The 20,133-nt window shown below is 48.3% G+C and overlaps 1 protein-coding gene and 1 long non-coding RNA gene across 3 annotated transcripts; one reads left to right on the top strand and one right to left on the bottom strand.

Annotated features, from left to right (window-relative positions):
• Window positions 1-3,765: 3,765 nt before the first annotated feature.
• Window positions 3,766-6,766, top strand: LOC135372441 (uncharacterized). 2 transcript variants are annotated; one of them, XR_010416000.1, is made up of 3 exons: window positions 3,766-4,211; window positions 5,562-6,089; window positions 6,166-6,766. It is a non-coding gene; the product is annotated as an uncharacterized LOC135372441 (long non-coding RNA). The 2 variants fall into 2 exon arrangements; XR_010415999.1 differs by lacking the exon at window positions 3,766-4,211 and having other exon boundaries at window positions 4,223-6,089; window positions 6,166-6,284; window positions 6,532-6,766.
• A 4,362-nt stretch (window positions 6,767-11,128) lies between these two features.
• LOC135372451 (putative nuclease HARBI1) lies at window positions 11,129-11,769 on the bottom strand. The gene is made up of 2 exons (XM_064606058.1): window positions 11,688-11,769; window positions 11,129-11,604 (listed from the first exon to the last, which is right to left on the bottom strand). Exons 1-2 carry the CDS (start codon window positions 11,767-11,769, stop codon window positions 11,129-11,131), a joined length of 558 nt encoding a protein of 185 aa, XP_064462128.1.
• Between the last annotated feature and the right edge of the window lie 8,364 nt (window positions 11,770-20,133).

Consider the following 20,133-nt stretch of genomic DNA (forward strand, 5'->3'; position numbering starts at 1 on the left):
TTTTTTGCGGGATGTCACACATCCATTGCAAGCGCTAGGAGCCTGTGAAGAACAGAATGCGTTTACGTCTCTGTAAGAGCTACATCTGTTCAGGGTGATTATAAACAAGCATATTTACTGTACACATTATGGCAGAAGAGACTCAGTGACTTCCAGCATTCTTTAAAACATTTCCTTTCCTACGGCTCCATGACCCCGGAAGGCGGAAATCGCACAGAGGAAAGTGTCGTTGTGTAGAGTCTTACGCACACATTCAAGGCTAATTAATGGTGCCTTTTGTGAACCTTGCCGAAACAGCGTGACTGGCGCCGCTGTCCAATATGTTCTTCGGTTCGGCATGCTGCGGCCATGGGAAGGTGCTAGTCGGATTAACTTCCGGAAGACACCTTGCGCAAAGTTTCGCATCATCCTTGACTACAGAAGTGCTCGGAGTGCCCTTATACAGAGTATGTGAAGACATCTGCATTACTGTACTGTGTCGTTCTGGCATCACACCTACCTGAATGGCCTCTTCGTTGTACAGCGCTGACCGTGTGTATTGTGCTGACAACCGCCTCATACACAGGAAAAAAGTGTTTCGGATAAAGAACTTTCGGTATGCTTTCGAGATCGGCGTAGCTGCCATAAAGAATGTGGTTCCAGCGGACCAAACCAAAGGCGTAACAGAAATGGACTAGCTGTGCAGAAGCTGCTTCAAGTACGTCACAGCAAAGGTGGCTGAATCACAGCAAACAGCAATGTCGCTCACATTTGAAGGAAATTCACGGGGTGAGCCGTTTGTGCACCAGCCCGACGTGGTCCAGGAAATCATTGAGTATATATCATCCGAAGCCAGTAACGTCATATTGCCGAAGTAAAGAAGGAAGTCGGTGGAGGCATATGCACAGCGGAAACACTCCAAATATGTGAGGAAATGGGCAGAAAGACAGGCCGTAAACAGCATGGAGACTGCTTTCTGTGTTGCCTTGCCAGGAACATCCAGGGTTAACTGCCAGGATTGCATCGAGTTGGCATGTAACGTAAGAAGAGTCTATCAAGAAAATCTGACAAGAACCTGCCATCAAAAGTAACATTAAGGAAAGTGGCTCCTACAACAGCCTAAAGCAGTTCATGACGCGAGCACTCTCATCCACCAGGGATGCTCTGCATAACTTACGTCTCCTTCGCTGTCAAGTTGTTTTTATTCTGTGTACTGTAAATATGCTTCGATATGATCACCGTCAACAAATATACCTCTTATAAAGACGCAAAAGTATTCTAAAGCATTCTGTTCTTCACGAGCTCCCAGCACTTGCAATGCATGTGCTAAATGCGAGCTAAACCCCGCAAAAAATGCGAGCACATCTGGTTGCTCCACAATCTACGTTCAGCGATTACAACACTGTTATGAACATAAACGCTCAGGACGGCTTCAAACCGTACCCATTACTTTCATGTGAAGACAGAAGTTGACAGTCCCTTTGGAAAATTCGATTTTGCAACACGCGGGACACTGTGCCACCGCTTGAATGCGCCCGGCGTATAGGGGTGGCAAAAAATTCAGTGTGCCTACCGATCAAGTCCGAATGTTGACTTTTCTTCTGTGCATAGTCTAAGGGACTACCTACAACGTATAAAATTTTCGAGGAAAGTTTTTGGTGGGGTTTTTTAGATAAAGGCTTCCGAAATTCGTCATTTTTCGGTGGTATGGTGCTACTTAAAGAGGTACCGCTCACGTTCCTGACAGAGTAGAGTAACAAATTATATATAATTTGATAGTCTCATGAATGACAAATTGAACGGCATAAAGCTCAATCTTATGCGTTTTTTACATCACCCGCAAAGTTGCAGTGCGTTGCTTTGAGTCAACTTTGATATTTTTTTTGCAGACAAACAAAAACTGACACATCCCTGCCAACCCAGAAGCCTATTGTGGCCTAAGTGGTCTAAAGCCAGATCAAGAAATTAGTACGATACGGCAAGAAACAGCCTTGTAGGGAACGCTGAAATCTGCGTGCGACTACATCGTCTTCTGAGAGGCAGTTTTTTCCTCCCCTCCTATTTCCCGAACCGCGCAGCGCAGAGAATTCCGAGAGCGTTTATTTCTCCATACTCACCGATGGCTTCAACATATATTTTTTTCTCGTTCATTCGAGACATCAAGTGTACCGGATTGTTCGATTTGAGATAAAACTGGCCAGGAGATTATGGCCTAAGCTGCCCTTGCGCCATTAAAGGAGTACAGAGGGCCATCAAAAAAAATTTCAGATTAAGACATCTGATGAAAGTGTGTGTGTCATTATACCGAGTAGCGCGAAAGGTTTTGATGTGTGCAATTTGTTTCCCAGAAAAAAACTCACATAAACATAGCTCCGCGCCTTCACCCTTAACTCGCCACTCCAGCTATAACGAGGATGAGGAGGTATGATGGGACGTCACCGATGACGGCATAAGGAGACTCGTTCTGGTTTGCCGGTCAGTGGGGGTCAGCGCATTGTCCCTTTGCCGCCGTAAACCTGTTTTGCCAGTTCTCACGGAGAATTGGGGATAGAAGGAGCGGCCGAAGCATTACCGAGCAAGGAGAAAGGCTTTATCAGAACCCCGAACAGCCGAGTAGCAGACGACAGCGGAGTAGCAGACAACATTTCTCTAGGCCAATCAGCGAGCGTTCTCCTTATAGCGTCAGCGCGAGGTTCCAGGCAGATCACAGGCTGGTACTGCTCTTCACCACCGTTGCGCACGGTCGCTTTTTGCGGCATATTTTAAATTCAATTTCTGCGATAATTATGACTCTGTGGTGTAAATTATAAATTATGTAAATTTCTTCTTATAAAACTTAACAGTTTTATAAGAAGAAAACTGGGTGTTAAAAATGACTTCTGTGCTACTTTAAACTCCGAATCATCATCATCATCACTAGCCAGGAGACAAAATTGCATTTGTATAAAGCGAGAACTGGCAGGGCAGGGCAGGGTGTGTCTGTAAGGTGTACAAGCTGCTATTTTCCGCAAATTCAAATTCAGACAGGAGTAACAAAAGTCCAGTCAGCATACTTTGTGTGTATGAGAAAGAAAGCACCTTCTTCAGCTTTAGTAGGAACTTTGATGTGACCACTTTGTAAAATTAGTAACAAGGTGCCTATGTTGCTTTAGTATATACCAGTAGAATTTCTCCTGTCCCGATGTAGACTCAGCATGCAAAGCAATGGCAAAGTGCCAAAAATATAGGTTCAAGAGCACTTAGGAGCTTCTTTTAACTGAGCACTAAAACGTAATGTGAATTTCATTAATGTTTGCATACAAAAACCGCTACTTGGGTGCAGACACACACTCACATAAAAACATCTTTTACACTGTGTGACACCGCCCTTGTGACACACCACTTTCTTATCATTGCTGTAGAACCCCTTTATAGTAAACTGGTCACAACTAAACCATAGGTTTATTATATCAGGAGTCTTACTATAGCAGGAGGATCTTAAAGACCCCTTAAAATGGTGCAAAAAGGGGCGGAAACTAAACAAAACCTTTATTTAGCACTTCCAAGGGATTAAAATAACAGAGTATTGATTTGGGAACTTGCAAATCTGTACTGCGCAAAAAGGTTCTCCAAGCTGGTTAAGTGGGCATAACGCTATTGATTGGCACCTGCCACATTTAATGCTGTCCTGAGCATGTCCAACACTGACATGACATCATGTTGTTGCTTATGACATGATGTAGATGTCTGATGAAGGATGGCAGCATGGTGTCGCGAATGTCGGTTGATGGCATAATCTATGGAAATGGCGTCCAAAGGCACACCAGATATTCTCGACAGCAGCGCCACCCGCCTCCGCGCAGCCCAAAAAAGAATACACAAGCGGCGAGCAACATCCCCAGCGTCATTGACATGACAAGATGGCAGGATCCAACATACGGAAATGACAGCCCACAATTTTATGGCAAATTCAGGTGGTCATTTCGTAGCAACACGGCCGAGCACTCGGAAATTGCTAGGTCGGCGACCGAGCTGGATCACGTGACCGTTGCCACCCGAACATGAGTGCTCGGAATCTGGCAGTTTAAGTCCCTTGGATGCTGCTAGGGGCACGATGGTTGCTCCTCTTCCGGTTCCGTCGTCTGCCAAACCAATTCTTCTGCTAGCACACTGTTTATGGGCGATGGCTGAAATCACTGTCAGTAGCAATATTTTGAGCCTCCTGGAGAGTCTCTGCAGCGGGAACCTGTCGGGTAAGTGCTGTGAACATGCAGTGATCCTCGTCATAACAAATGTAACTGGCAAAAAGTTGCTATATTAACTTTGTTAACACTGTTGATGATACGTGTGTCTCTGTGATGATGCACCGGGTGCCTGGCGTTCGGATTTGTAGTTTGCAAGCCGAATTATGTTGCGTTGCTTGCAATAAAAGTGCGCCCCCCCCCCATTATGCGGCCCGTAAGTGAGGCAAGTTGACGTGCTGGGTGTTCATAGTCCATGTGACTGCTTTCTATAAATGGACTGCAATGCACAAGTGGCCATCCATGACACATACAATATCTTACAAGTTGTTCCCACGATACCCCTTCTTTTGATTTGACATCGTTGCGGGGTCATCACAGGGCATCCCCGAGAATCCTCCCAGCCAAGGATGCAGACGAAAACGATGGTAAGTCATGAGCTCATGTCACTGTGGAGAAATCGGGCAGAGTGGTTGTGAGGACAGCAAGAAAGGATGTACCTGGTTGCATAAACACTTTGCACTCAACTAAAAGTGCCCTGTATTAAAGCTGAGTGAAAGTTTGCTCAACACGGGTATAGTAACATTTTTGTTTCACCTGAACACAGAAAGTCAAAGCAGCTGTGTGATTGCAAGTACATGTGGAGAGTCAGCCAAGAGCACAGGTAACGTACATTGTACAGAGTGAAGATGTGCTCTGTAGAGGAACATTTCTTCACATAAATGTGAGACTCTAAATACACATACTGTAGCTATGTATAGGAAAGTGTTAAGTGTCCAGCACATAATCTGCAAGGTTGCTGCAGAGTACAGCCAACATCAGTGCAGAGTAGTGCATAGCCAGAAAAATATTTCAGGAAGGGTTCTATGAGAACTTTAAATGGGGAGGAGTATTTTCCCTTTGATTTCTCCTGCCCAAATGCACTTCCAAAGGACAGTTTTGAGGGAAGGGGGAGTTGAGCCCCGCACAAGGGTGTTTAACTTGATTATGACTTTACACAACTTCATTATGAAGTAGGGGCGCAGTGAACTGTAACATTTGCTGCTTTTTTTTCTCTCAGTATTAAAATGGACAGAGTGAGAGACAGTGTTACTGATGGACTTATACAGTCGTTATAGTATACAGATAGGACCATACAAAAAGTTCAAAAACAAAAAGCAAATGTTTGAGTGAATCCACCTCTTTCAAAAAAGTGAGCGCGCATGCGTCAGTCCCTTGCCTCTTCCCTGCTCCGCGCGTGACCTCGAACTGGTTAGAAAAGTACCGCGCGTCTCGTAGAGTGCCCGACTCCATGCCGGCGAGTTGACTTTCGTATGGTTGCACAAATTACTATCGGGACGACAAGCGGGTTCGTCTTTTTAGATTTCCCTCGGAGAAATTATATCCGGAGAGACGGAAAGCGTGGATCCGAGCTGTAAAAAGAGTCAAGAAAGACGGTACGCCTTGGAAGCCCACGATACATTCGAGGATTTGCGGCGCACACTTTGACAGGTGAGAATGTAAACTACCACTCGTTTGATTGGTATTTATCTCAATGTTAGCATCTCAGAGTAACACTGATGATTCAACGATTCAGGGCTTCATTTTTGCTCATTTAAGGTGAACCGCACAATGACAAAAGCCATATCGATTACGTGCCGACAGTTTTCATCTACAAAAAGAAAAACAACAATGCAGCTCTGGATAGGTATCAGCGCCGAAAACGAAGAATGACGCTAAAAGGTAATGGCCTTCTAACGCACGGTTAAGAGTAAAGGTTGATTATGGCAAAGCCTAACAGATGTAGTCATTCTTGCTTCTTCTTGCGTCTGACACGAACGTCATGTTTCAGGACAAAACACTATCACCTGTGGCCGTCAGAAGAGTTTGATCAGTGGCGTGAGGCTCAGGGTGAGACAGAAATTTCAAAAGGATTAATTGAGTCCATGTCACTAGACAAGGCTGCTACATTTCACTTTTCCAACAGTTCAAGGGAGTCAGACAGCCCTGCCACAAATACACAAGCAAACAACCTTACTCAAGACACGCAGCTGTGCTCAAGGATGGAGTGCATGCCAGTGGTGGTTGAGCCTGAGCTTGAGCCTGGTAAGTGTGCACTGGAATCTACATTTTTAAGCATGGACTTTAAATTGGAAAAGCAATTTCTCTTCTATCGTCGACTAACAAGGCTTTGCGGGCACATTACACAGACATGCTTTACAGCGTGCTAGTTGTTACTTAGTCACATAATGTATTCCTTGACCAAGGCAGGTGCTAATAGCTATAACCTGTGTACCGAAATGTGTTTTGGATACGTATTTGCTTATGCACCTTCATTGCAACTGCTACGCAGTGCATTTTTCTTCAGACATTGAAGCCCCTACAAGTGCTCAGCCCGTGCCAGAGGATATTGGGGAACCAGAACAGGACCTGCGTGGGAAGCTGGCACGCTTGCAGCAGGAAGTCCTAACACTCACAGCGTGTAACACCTACCTTCAAGAGAGCTTAGTGGTATTAAGTCTTGTCTTTTGAGCTTAGAACTGATACAAAACGATGCAGAGTGCCGGTACTGCACTGGGTTCCCAAACTTTGGTGTCTTCCAAGCTCTTTTTGATTTTGTTCCCTCGTGCTTCTGTGATGACATACTGGGGCAGTATAAAGAAAAAGCTGAATGATAAACGTGGCGGAATGCGACAGAGAGAGCTCATGGAAGAGTTTTTCATGGTCCTCGTCAGGCTAAGAAATGGCATGTCCGGAAGGGAGATATCTCACAATTTTGGGGCGTCAGAGGGCAATTTCAGTAAGATATTTGTTACATGGATCAATTTTCTTCAGCGAGAGCCGAAGGACATTACACGCTTCCCAACTGTCGCACAGATAAAGCCACATCTACCTAAGATATTCCAGGAGTTCCCAAACATGAGGTTGGTACTTGATGCAACTAAAGTTAAGATTCAGAGGCCATCATCTCGGAATGCACAAAGGCAAACCTTTTCACACTACAAGCACTACAATACGTACAAGGTGGTCGATGGATGGACCCCAGATGGCTATATCAACTACGTGTCAAAACTTTGGGGTGGGTCGGTATCTGATGTCCAAATAGTGCAGAAAAGCAGCATTTTTGATAGTTTTGAACCCTGGTGATTGTATAATGGTGGACAAAGGCTTTAACTTCCCCTGTGTTCTCCAGGGAATTGACATATACGTCCCCCTTTTTGGATTAGAGGAGAAGCAAAAATGTCTCGTGAAGCAGTGCTAAGCACAAGAAAGGTGGCGAGTGCTCGGGTTCATGTTGAACGTGTAATCACAAGAGTGAAAGAATTTCGCATCCTTGACAAGCCCTTTCCCATCAACATGGTCGACATAGCAGAGCACATATTTCATGTGTGTTGTTATTTGAGCAACCTCCACTGCCCTTTAATTACGGATAACTTTGATTACCCATAACATTGGTACTTCATGCACACCAATGCATAAAATTCACATGGACACAAATGTTGTGAGCAATAGTGAATGACCTTTATGTACACTAAAATACTTGCAAACATTTCTGGGTCCAGAGTACTCTTCAATGAAGCCTCCTCAAGCGTATTTTAAGATCTCCAATTACACTGGCTACGTAATACCCATTCACAATTTTTTTATGTGACACATAGGGCCCTAAGGTTCCCAGCCGACGTACTCGCCTGGTAATGACCGCAGGCATGAGAGCGTGCTCTGTAAAATACATCAATGCTGGCAAGCCGTTAACGTCCCAGAAGTCCTCATCGAAGTATATTCTTTCAATGTCTATGGATTGTGCTAGGTCTGCATGGTTCATCCATGCCACAAAATCACACCACTGGTGTCCCGTGACAGCCATCTGGCCTTGTATTTGGATGTAGTAACTGTGTAGTAACTAATACTAAGACGGGAGGAATGGCGACGGCACGTAGACGTGGGAAAGTGAGGCTTGAGAAGTGAGAAAGTACGGCTTGAGTTCGCGGTAGCAGGCACGGCAGGATAGCGGGCGTGGACATTCGTTGTAGAACGTTGTTGCGGACGGTCGATTTAGTGCGCTGTGCTGTCGTGCTGCTGCGCCAGTGATCAGCTTGCGTCGTGTCAAGTGGAAGCAGGACGATGGGGGCAGCGTGAGACATTTCCGCGAGCGACCTCCGGAAAGCGTTGCCGAGCTGACGCATGTGCGGCGTCAGGGCGTAAGAACAGCGACGTACCGATACCGGTAGTGGAGCGTGTTGCTCATTGAACAGTCGCTGGTGATGCCGGGGTGTGCCATCGCGAAGTACGTGGAGGCCTGAAGAAGAGTGCGGGACTACGGCGTACCGCGACCGGTACGGGCGTTGAAGCCGAAGAGTGCCGGGTCAGAAGAAGTGAGCGTAGCCTCCGATTACGAGCCCCGGCGGAGAGACGTGCTCGGTGAGTCACGATAGGTGGGCCCTAGCGCTATCGTCTGCTGTCTTGAGCAGGTGAGCGGATGTTGCTGCCCCATAATAGCCGTCGTTGGGATGGTACGAAGCCTAATTACGCCGAACATGGTGGTCGTTGTTCGGGTCACCACATGTAGAGGACGATGGTCTTCCTCTACATGAGCCCCGACCGGCGATGATGGTATGTCACGGAGAGGCGATGACGGTGGCCTATCTCCATGGCCGCGCCGGTGGAACTGAGGCAGGTGCTTCAGGCGCGTGGCCATATGCGTCTTTGTCCACCGTCCGCTACATGGCATTTGACATCAAGAAGGCCCTCTTCGCCATGTACCATAACAATCCTGTCTGGTGATGCAGCCAGAACGTTGTGCTCAGGGTGAATGGGAAGCCCAGTCTCGTGTATGGTGACATGTTTCTTATACAGTGACATAACTTCTTTGTACGCTTGTACTGCATGGGACTCATGCTGTCATCCAATGATGATTGCCTTCGCTGCCACCTGCTGTCGAGGGTACAAAATATCGGCAAGCAGTCTGTCTGGTTTTTGACAGTTGATTATGCGTGCAAAATTAGAAGCCGTGATGCGTCCAATTCGCTCCTGGTGCCACTTCCTGTTCTCTGCTTGTCCCCTTGTACTTTCTGTCACTGCTTCCATCTCCTCCTCTGACATAGGAAAGATACAGTGCATGTACCTTTGTACCTCCTGCCTAGCCTTTGCTCCCCAGAGATCATCATTATCCTCAATCAACTCTTTCACTTTCGCTTGGATGCTGTTAGGTGGACCACTGTACCTCAGCCACTGCAGGGCTGGACAAGATTCCGTCAATTTCTCCTGTAGAGCGTTGCAGTCAGAACAGGAATACTCCTGGCTCCTTTGGCAAGGGTTGTAAGTCCTTTTCTTAACTTCTGGAGTTGGCTTATTAACAAGAAATTTCCGGAAGGTATGTCCTGCAACGGCGTTGCTGGGCCACGTTCTTTTGCTGCAGTACAAAAACAAACTGATTAGCATGAGTACGTTATGCAAATGTAAAAGGTCAGCGATAAGCAAAGTACATCAAGCTAGTACTTGAAAGTACCAAGTGCACAGTCCCATTAGAACAGTACAATGTACTTTACCGAAATTTGTACACTGGTCACACCGTACCTGATCATCTAATATGCTGTATATGTTTGCCGAACTAAAGGGGGCACCGCCGAAATATGAAACTTATACATACATTGCCTGGGAATAATCCATTGACATGGCAGGTCCGTGCATGAAAGCTCGGTTAACGCAGTGCGCCGGCCTTTCTCTGACACGTAGAAGAGCAATACGGCAACGTGATGGCACGTTTCACTCAGTATGAAAAAATAACATAGGGGGGATGATTACTTTGGACATAAAGCTCCGGCCTTGTGCGAAATCAGTTCACGTACACGGTACCGCGTTGACTCACCCAGCAACGCAGGTGCAGTAACCACCTAGAACTCGTCCATCTACACGACGAAACCACGCTGACACAACATGTTGCCCGGTCTTCATCGATGGCAGGCACGTTCCTCTTTTGAGGAAGAGCTCGGAATCTTCTGAAACAGGGTTGACCATTACGTTCCGTATGTGTCCTTCTGCCATGAAAGACCAGTCGCGGTGCGCTTGCTTGACAGACGGTGTATTGCTATTCAATAGATAATAACAGGACATCTGGCAGGCTGCTGTGACAACAGGCAAGCTGCGCCATATAAAAGGGAATTGGAGCAGATACGCCAAGCAGAAGGCAGTATACAGCCACAAATAATATGAAATGTTACCGACGTCATGGGGGGGAGGGGAGAAAAGTGCCTTCCTGTGAATTTACCATAGAACGTGGTACACTGCCTTCCACATCACATGAAGGGCTGACAAGGTCAGAAGGGTCTGATAGTGCGAGAGCCCCTGCAACAATTGAAGCAACAGTTAACAGCGACAACAGTTACACCAGAGGCAACTCTCAACACACCACGCCACCGCAGCAACCAGCCTGGACGAGCCTGAATGGCTGAATTAAAAGCCTTCTTTGCAGAAATGGATGAAATGAGTAGGCACAGAGATGAAAGAGAAAGGGAGTGTGAACATAACAGAGAAAGGAGGCACAAAGAAGTTGTCAGATTCTATATGATAAGCAGCAACTTAAGATGTCTGTTAGGCGAAGCAGAGGTGCCATTAGAATTATAAATTTTCATAGTCCCTCTTTTTCTCCTTGTTTCCCCACATGCAGTGTTTTATATTGTTAGTTGTTATATTTCACTCCTTTTCATGCACTAAACTCACTTCCTGGCATAGGATACTTGTGTGTTTGTCTGTCTGCAGGTCTCTGTGCACTTTTGCCTTAGGAATAATGTTCCTATTCCTATTTGAGCCACCTGCTCTCTATTTTATAATATCCTGATCAAAGGTAGTGTAGACACACTATGTAATGAAGTATAAACTTAGGAGGAATAATACAGATGAATCGAAAGAGCTTCTATATTGTGTTATTCTACCTACTCTTGAATGACTTGCATTTATTGTGCTTCCATGTTGACGAGCCACTGATGCGTCAACTCGCCGAGGGTGTGCAGTGCAGTTTGTTCCTCCCCCATGTCGCCATCTCCAGGTTCCAGGTCTTCTTGGCTCTCCTGGAGACTCTCCTCCATGAGATCATCAGCATCGATGTACAAATTGTGCACAACGCAGCATGACATGATCAACTGACACATCCTCTCCGGGGAAAAAAATTCTACATCCTTTAGCTGCCGCAATGTTTGCTTTAGAATGCCAAAGGTCTTCTCAATGAGCACTTGTGTGGCACTCAGCTTCGTGTTAAATGTCGACTGCACTTCTGTCGGGTTTCCATAGTCCTTATATGGAGTTATAAGGTATTCCCGGCAAGCAGCGTCACCAAGAGTGTGGTTCCTGCCACCATCGCACAAAGAAGGCAGACATTTTGGTATATTGGACAATGTGAGGACTCTCCCATCATGGATCTTGCTTGGAAAGCCTGTTGACATGTCCAGAAAACGGTCACAATTGTCACAAATTCCCAGGAGTGTCAGTGAGATCACGTCGTGCCGGTTGACGTACGTGACACAGGGCTTGTGTGCAGGACACCGGATAGGCATGAAAGTGCCATCAGTGCAGCAAATGATCCCATGTACTGTACCATAGTGGTACTGTCTCGTAGTGTAACACCGGGATAACCGCAAGGGAATAAAATGAAACGTAACGAGAGTGCGCGTAAGCGTCACACCATCTTAATAAACCGACTTAAGCAAATAAGACTGTCAACTAGGGCCTTCGACGCTAACCAGGCCACATCTGATTTCATGAAACCATGGTCACTACATATCTTTCTAGTAGAAGGACAGGTGAGTCCACGTGCACCGAACGCCATTCCAGTAATAACAACCTCTTTGCCCGGGAAACACTCACGGAGGGACTCATACTTGGTTGCCTTTTCTAGGACTTTCTTCTCGAGGGTGGTCACACTGCTATCCCCAGGCCACGACTATGTTCACAATAGCGACCCGGCCGCCATCTTGCACCACGATGTCAGGCTTTAATCTTGCTCCCTCGGCAGTGTAGACCATTTCCTGGGTTACTTGAGCCTGGGGATTGTATTTTCCGATGAGGCGGGCAACCTGGCCGCATAAGAAATTGTGGCGTTCAATGCTTGGGCCCGCAAAACTGTAATATATGCTCTGGGGTTTCGTCGGCCTCCTTGCAGTGGTGGCAGAGTCTCTCACGGGGGTCGATTGCGTGCTTGTTGTATAACGCCTGACAGGGAAAAATCCCTGTTCGCAACCGCAACGCCCGTATCGGGCCTCCGTCTTTGAGGAGACGCGAATCCGCGAAAAGCCATCTGTTCGCAAGTGAGTCGTTTTCGTGAGCGAAGGAGGACTTGGCTTGGTTTGTACGAACCAACGCCTATGGGCTGTCTGTATCACGCTGTTCAAGTCATGGGAGGCCGTAATCTCAACAAGGATGCCAATGTATTGGCAGAGGGTCTCCATATGATTGCTAGGACGGCGTTGAAGATGGCGTCGACGAACGGGCTCCCAAGCCTTTGAAGGCGTGCCAAAGATTTTACTTGCACCTGTGTCGTCGTGGGCATGCACACATGGGACGTTGGGAAGGAACCTGGGAGATGAAGCATATCCTTGACTTGGCGCATATGGACCATGTCCGCCTTTTCTGCATGACCGATGATGCCGAGGGAATTGGCCAGCGTGTAGATCGTCGTTGGACTACGAGCTCCTTGAAACAACGCAAACGTTGAAAGGGCTTAAGGGCTGCCTTTTTAATAACACCGATCGTGTCATCCGGCTTCTCGTCGGCCATTGAAGGGCCGCTATGCAAGTGTAGCCATAGCCCCAGGTACCTCACGGGCATCCCCCGTTTAACAGATGAGATGGTACATCCGGCCACTTGAATAGGGGCAACATCATAGTCGAATCAGCCCGGCTCGCTGGACCAGGTCCACCCAAAATATTGTGTTTTAGACGGATTAATCTGTAGCTGGACTTTGTCCAGGTATCTCTATGTGATGTTAATCAGTTCCTGGAGGGCTTCGTGGTTGTCCGAGATGGGGAACACATCTGCGAAGGCCAGGGCGGCCGCTGAGGTTCCATCCGCATGGAAGCCTACCCCTGTATCATCTAATTCATGCAGGAGGGGGTCAAGCACACAAGTGAAAAAAAAGGGCGACAAAAGATCGCCCTGCTTGATCCCCCTCCTTACTGGGACTTGCATATTATCAGTGGCTCCACGTAGATGAAATACCGTTGTGCAACAGTCGTAGAGCTCACGTAGAATGTCACAGTATTGCTCTGAGAGAGACCTGCCCTTGACGGCTTCGAATATTGCATATGGCTGACGAGGTCGAACGCCTTTCTTAGATCTAAGCAGGCCGCATAGAGGCGCTTGTGTCGACTTTTGGCACACCACATGACACCTTAGTATTTTACCCTGCCGTTACACCATGTTTTGTGAGTATGCTCCTCAGACGCACGATCCTAATGTGAGAGAAAGGCGTCGAATGAGTAGAATGGCGTTTATTTGGCTAAAAACGAACATGTCCCCGAAGGGTAAAAGTGCGCCCAGACTAAGCAGATGCCTTGGGGCCCGACCCTTTCAGGCCAGCGATGTTCTGCCATTGGGCTCCAATGGTCTCCCCTTAGCTGTGCTGAAGAGGAAATTAATACAAAAGAAATGATAAAACTATCCCAAGCTTAAAATCTGCAGGCTAAAAACTATAGCGCACTGGAGGAACATCCTAGATTTTCTTGTTGAAACGTGACAAACAGATGAGGCTGCCAATAAGTGCCTTGGCCGCCAACCAGCCCATATCGCTCCTGGAAAGGCCCAAGGCCTGCAAGGTCCTTCTAGTGCTGCCGCACGTCCCGCCGCGCGCCCCGAAGCATAGGCCGGCCACTGTAACCCTCTTGTCAGGGAAGGAGGCAGCTAAAACAGAATACTTGGCCACCTTTCCTTGATTTACGCTTTCGAGGGCGGTAGGGGACGCATCCCACGCAACTGCGACGTCCAGGATTAGAATCTCTTCACCTTTGGACCCGATGATGTCGGGTTTCAGACGTGTCCCGTCCACGGCAGTCAGCACTCTCTCCCGCTGTACAACGATGGAGGGGTCGTACTTCTGGGCCAGACTAATTACTTGCTTAGCGAGGAAATTGTATCGCTCAATCCGGGGTAAGTGGATTCTGGAGAACAGTGCATAGCATATCACATTCCTGGAGAATGTGATATGCTGTTTCAACCTTGTCTTTGCAGAATCGACACTGCACTGCCCCCGGATTGGTAGACTGCTTGTTGGAGAGCGCCCTAGTTGGATATGAGTTCGACCGCAACCGGAGGGCTCGGATCCGGTAGCTATCCCCCATGAAGCGGCAGTCGGGAGAGAGCCACTGGTTTCCGACGGGCTCCTGGATGTGGGAGAAGGTCCTTTATTGGTATATTCCTGCATGGTCGTCCTGGTCCGTTCCTTTGGAGCTGAGTGAATAGCAGTTGTGAGATCAACGCGCCCTGTCACTCCCACTGGGACGCCTAGTTCTTCTGATAGGCTCTGAACCTGCTCTTGAAGGACCTCAGATAGAACAACATCCACAAACGGGTCGGCCAGGCGGGCCATTCGGGCTAAGGCTTTCGGTTGGCATGCGGCCGCAGTCCATTGCAACTGCATCACCCCAAGTCTGCCCTCTCTCGCCGATAGATGAACGTGTACGTTTGGGTAAGAGAGGGGGAGATGCAAAATCCTCTTAACGACCATCCTCATAGTCTTGTCTCTTTGCTTGGCCTCCCGTGTAACATACAAGACGTTAGACAGAATATACAGGAACTTCGGGAGGACCAAGAGGTTGAGGCACCGTAGACGCTGGAAGGGCTTCAAGGCAGCACCTCGTAGGACCCGGATCACTGCCTCAGACATGTCGTTTGTTGGTCTTGGGGGCTTGTTGACGTATAACTGCAAACCCAGGTAGGTGACAGGTGTACCGTTGTTTGTGGGCGGGACGACGGCGCCAGCAATAGTAATCGGTGGCAGGGAGTAATCGAACCATTTAGGCACTCCGCTGTACCGCCACCCAAAATACTGTGTCTTCGCAGGGTTCAGGTGGAGGTGAACCCTGGCAAAGTAAGCCTCGATGTCGTGTATGAGGGCCCGTAGGCCCTCAAAGCTCGAAGACATCAGCAACACATCGTCCGCAAAGGCCATACAACCAGCCTTAGCACCTGCCACCTGTGTCGCAACGAAGGCCAGTTGCAAGACTCCAAGACCTCCCCTCTTCGTGGGCATGCACACATGGGACGTTGGAAAGGAACCTGGGAGATGAAGCATATCCTTGACTTGGCGCATATGGACCATGTCCGCCTTTTCTGCATGACCGATGACGCCGAGGGAATTGGCCAGCGTGTAGATCGTCGTTGGACTACGAGCTCCTTGAAACAACGCAAACGTTGAAAGGGCTTAAGGGCTGCCTTTTTAATAACACCGATCGTGTCATCCGGCTTCTCGTCGGCCATTGAAGGGCCGCTATGCACGTGTAGCCATAGCCCCAGGTACCTCACGGGCATCCCCCGTTTAACAGATGAGATGGTACATCCGGCCACTTGAATAGGGGCAACATCATAGTTGAATCAGCCCCGCTCGCTGGACCAGGTCCACCCAAAATAGTGTGTTTTAGACGGATTAATCTGTAGCTGGACTTTGTCCAGGTATCTCTATGTGATGTTAATCAGTTCCTGGAGGGCTTCGTGGTTGTCAGAGATGAGGAACACATCATCAGCGAAGGCCAGGGCGGCCGCTGAGGTTCCATCCGCATGGAAGCCTTGTGCAACAGTCGTAGAGCTCACGTGGAATGTCACAGTATTGCTCTGAGAGAGACCTGCCCTTGATGGCTTCGAATATTGCATGATGGCTGACGAGGTCGAACGCCTTTCTTAGATCTAAGCAGGCCGCATAGAGGGGCTTGTGTCGCCTTTTGGCATACCGCATGACACCTTAGTATTTCCCCTGCCATTACACCATATTTTGTGAGTATGCTCCTCAGACGCACGATCCTAATGTGGGAGAAAGGCGTCGAATGAGTAGAATGGCGTTTATTTGGCCAAAACAGTAAAAGTCCCCCCAAAAAGAAGGGGTAAAATCGTCAAGCCTCAAGAGGGGCGCTTTGGGGTGAAGCCTCCGAAAAGGCTGGCGATCTTCTGCCCAAGGGCCCCAAAGTCTCCTCTTTGCAACAGAAAGAAGAAACTATTAAAACTGAACAAGTTAAAATACAACCCCAAAAAACCAGGAGGTGACAGGGTGAATAAAATACCACGTGCTAAGTCGACCGAACCGAATCTAAACCTTCTGATTAAAACGAGTCAAACAAATAAGACTGCCAGTTAATACCTTAGCAGCTAGCCAAGCTATGTCTGCAGTAGTGCAGCCCAAGTCCCTTCACGCCGATCTGGTTCCAGCGCAAGTGCCGCCACGTGCTCCGAAACAGAATCCTCGCACCTCCACCCGCTTACCAGGGAAGCACCTACTCAGACAGGTGTATTTCCTCACTTTATTCCTGTTGACTTCTTCTAGTGTGGCGGGTGACGCGTCCCATGCGACGGCGATATCAAGGCTGGTAATGTTGTCGCCGTGGGTAATTATGATATCGGGCTTGAGACGTACGCCATCAACAGTGAGTAACTTCTCTTGGTCCACTGTAATACTGGAATCGTACTTTTTGGCCAGGCGCACAATGTTTTTGGCAATAAAGTTATGCCTCTCTACGCGAGACAGGTGGACGCGGTCGCACTCCTGAAGAATATGGAAGGTGGTTTCATCCTTTTCGCCGCAGAATCTGCACAGGAGCGCGGCCGGGTCCACTGCATGATTGTTGGATAATGTGCGCTTTGGAAAAAGATTCTTGCGAAGCCTCATCGCCCTAATACGGTCTCCATCTGACATGTAATGACAATCCGGCCTAATCCAGTGATTACCGACTGGTTCGCGGCGGTGAGAAAATATCCCAGCGTTGTGGTAGGAAGCCGCATTGTTATTGATATGCACTTTGTGAGCGTTTTTAAGTGCCACGTCCAGATCGTGCTGACTAGTTATAGTTGTTGGGACTTGGAGGTAAGCACTCGTCCTGTCGCACATGTCCATCAGAGACCCTCCAAGGACGTTGTCCACAAAGGTGTTTGAGAGCCGGGCCATGCGGGCGAAGGCCTTCCTCTGGGCGGCTACCGCCGTCCACTGCAACTGTAGGAGTCCCAGACCCCCTTCACGATTGGGAAGGTGGACGTGCAGATTAGGGAATGATTGCGGTAAGTGCAGAGTCCTTTTAATGTGGATCCGTAGGCGCTTGTCCCGCTGGGGCGCCGCTTGCCTGACATTCAGGGCATTAGAAAGGATGTATAAATATCGCGGCGCAACCAGACAGTTGATACACCGAAGCTTCTGAAAAGGTCTCAATGAAGCCTTTGAGATCAGCGCCAGAATCTTCTCTGTATACGGGTCATCCACTTGTGGGGCTTTGTTGACAAACAGCCGAAGTCCAAGATACTTGATGGGCATGTCCTTAGCGCGTGGATGGACAGTTACTCCTGCGATTGTGACTGGCGGTAGGCAATAGTCGTACCACTTGCGGACTCCGTTGTACTTCCATCCAAAGTATTGTGTTTTTGCCGGGTTGAGTGATAGATGTATAGCGTCGAAAAACTTCTCGGCTTCGGAGATAAGGGCCCTGAGTCCTTCGAGGCTTGATGACATGAGGAGGACATCGTCGGCGAAGGCCATAGCCGAAGCATTGGCCCCCGCGACGTCCACGCCCACACCGGAGTTATTGACCCGCTGGAGGAAAGGGTCCATTACCACGTTAAAGAGGAATGGGGAAAGCGGATCACCTTGCTTGATCCCGCGCCTGGTGGGAATCCTCTTGCCATCTACTTTGCCATTAAGGCAAAACGTGGTATTAGCGTTCGTGTAAAGATTCCGGATCAAGTTGATGCAGAGGTCCGGAGTACCTCTGCCTCTCAGGGCCTCGAAGATTGCGTGGTGACTGAGGGCGTCAAACGCCTTGCGGATGTCCAGACTAACGGCGTAAAAGCTGGCTTTTTTCTTCTTCAAGAAGCGCATGACTCCCTGGAGGAGGAGCAAGTTAGTGCTGGTTGATCGATCGTCTTGAAATCCCCCTTGGAGGGCATGAAAGCTGGTGCCTCGTGAAAGCCTGGCGAGAAGTATTCTAAAGAACACAGTGGTAAAGAACACAGTAGTTTCCCCTGTTGTTACCCATACTTTTTGAGTTTGTGCCTCAAATGCACAATCCTAATGTGGGAGAAAAGCGTCGAATGAGTAGAATGGCGTTTGTTTGGCTAAAATTAATAAATGTCCCCAAAAGGGGTAAAACGAGCTGCTGAAGTGAGAACTGTTCGGGGGAAACCCGTCCCAGGGTTGGCGATGGCCTGTCAAATTCCCCCGAACATTCCCACTTGGAGCAGTAAAACCCAAGTGGAACAGAACCAAGATTAAAACCAACCAAAAATATTCACAACACCAGCCTCAATAAAATCTCTCCTCACCGACCTCAAACACAGTACTGGACTAAACCTTCTTGAAAAACCGGTTGAGGCAGATAAGACTCCCAATGAGGACTCTAGAAGACAGGAAGGCGATATCTGCCCTGGGAAACCCAAGACCAGCCAGTGTACGCCGAGTAGACCTGCACGTACCCGCCCTGGCGCCGAAACACAAACCTTCCACTGAAAATTCTTTATCGGGGAAGGTTGAAGCCAGAGCCGAGTACCCTGATGATTGATACCCTGTCCTGGTTTATTGCCTCAAGCGTAGAGGCTGAGGCGTTCCAAGCAATCGCCACGTCAAGGACTTTAACCTCAGACCTGTTGGAAATAACAATATCAGGCTTCAACCTTTCCCCGTCAGAAGTTGTGTACACCTTTTCTTGTACAATCGACGCCAAGGGGTGGTACTGCTTATACAATCTTACCACCTGTTTTGCGATATGATTGTGTCTTTCGACACGGGGTAGGTGTGTTCTGTCACACTCCTGTAGAATGTGGAAGGCTGTCTCTGGTCTCAGAGCAGAATCTACATAACACTGCCTCAGGATTTTGTGACTGTCAATTCGACACAGTCCTCGTAGGATATAAGTTCGTCCTCAAACGTAAGGCCCGAATTCTATCGCCGTCTTTAAAGAAACGTGATTCATGACGAAGCCAAGAGTTGCCAACGGGCTCTCTAAAATGGGAGAAGTGTCCCTGATTGTTATAGGCTGCCATCAAATTCAAGATGTACGTTCTCTTGGCGCTCTGCAACCCTCTTGACAGGTCACAAGGGTCCGTGACACCCAAAGGCACGCCTAGAAAGGTTGCCAACCTCTGCTGCTGGTCCAGCAATGCCTTCCCCAGCACTGCATCTACAAAAAGGTCTCTCAGGCGAGCCTTACGGGCAAAGGCCTTTATCTGCATAGACACTGCCACCCACTGGAGGTCCAACAGGCCGAGACCACCTTCCCTAGCCGGGAGATTGTCATGCAGGTTCGGAAATGATGCTGGGAGGTGGAGACTTCACCAAGTTCCTCAAAATCTTGTCCACTTTTTTGTCCTCTTGTGAAACGGTCAATGAGTTAGCCAACAGGTAAAGAAACCTTGGCGCAACCAGCACATTCAAACAACGGAGGTGCTGAAAAGGCCTCAACGCGACCTTACGAATAATGGACATCAGTCGCTCAGACACCTCATCCTGCACCTTTGGAGCCCTATGAGCAAACAAATGCAATCCCAGATACTTAATAGGCATATCCTTATGCACTGCATGCACCATGCAGCCACCGACAGGCAATGGGGGGAGTGAGTAGTCATACCATTTTGCACGCCCATCATATCGCCACCCAAAGTATTGTGTCTTGGTGGGATTAAGGCACAAACCAGCTTCACGCAGGTACCCTTCAGTGTTGTGCACGAGGGCACGAAGACCTTCGTAGCTGTGAAACAGTAAAATGACGTCATCGGCAAAAGC

This window comes from Ornithodoros turicata, unplaced genomic scaffold (assembly GCF_037126465.1).
Source record: "Ornithodoros turicata isolate Travis unplaced genomic scaffold, ASM3712646v1 Chromosome15, whole genome shotgun sequence".
Classification (NCBI taxonomy): Eukaryota; Metazoa; Arthropoda; class Arachnida; order Ixodida; family Argasidae; genus Ornithodoros; species Ornithodoros turicata.

Bases quoted from the DNA above. Each gene is read 5' to 3' on its own strand.
- LOC135372451 (XM_064606058.1), bottom strand. From the start codon at position 11,769: ATGGTACAGTACATGGGATCATTTGCTGCACTGATGGCACTTTCATGC. The intron at 11,605-11,687 runs GTACGTCAACCG...ACATGTCAACAG, and splicing joins GCACACAAGCCCTGTGTCAC to GCTTTCCAAGCAAGATCCAT.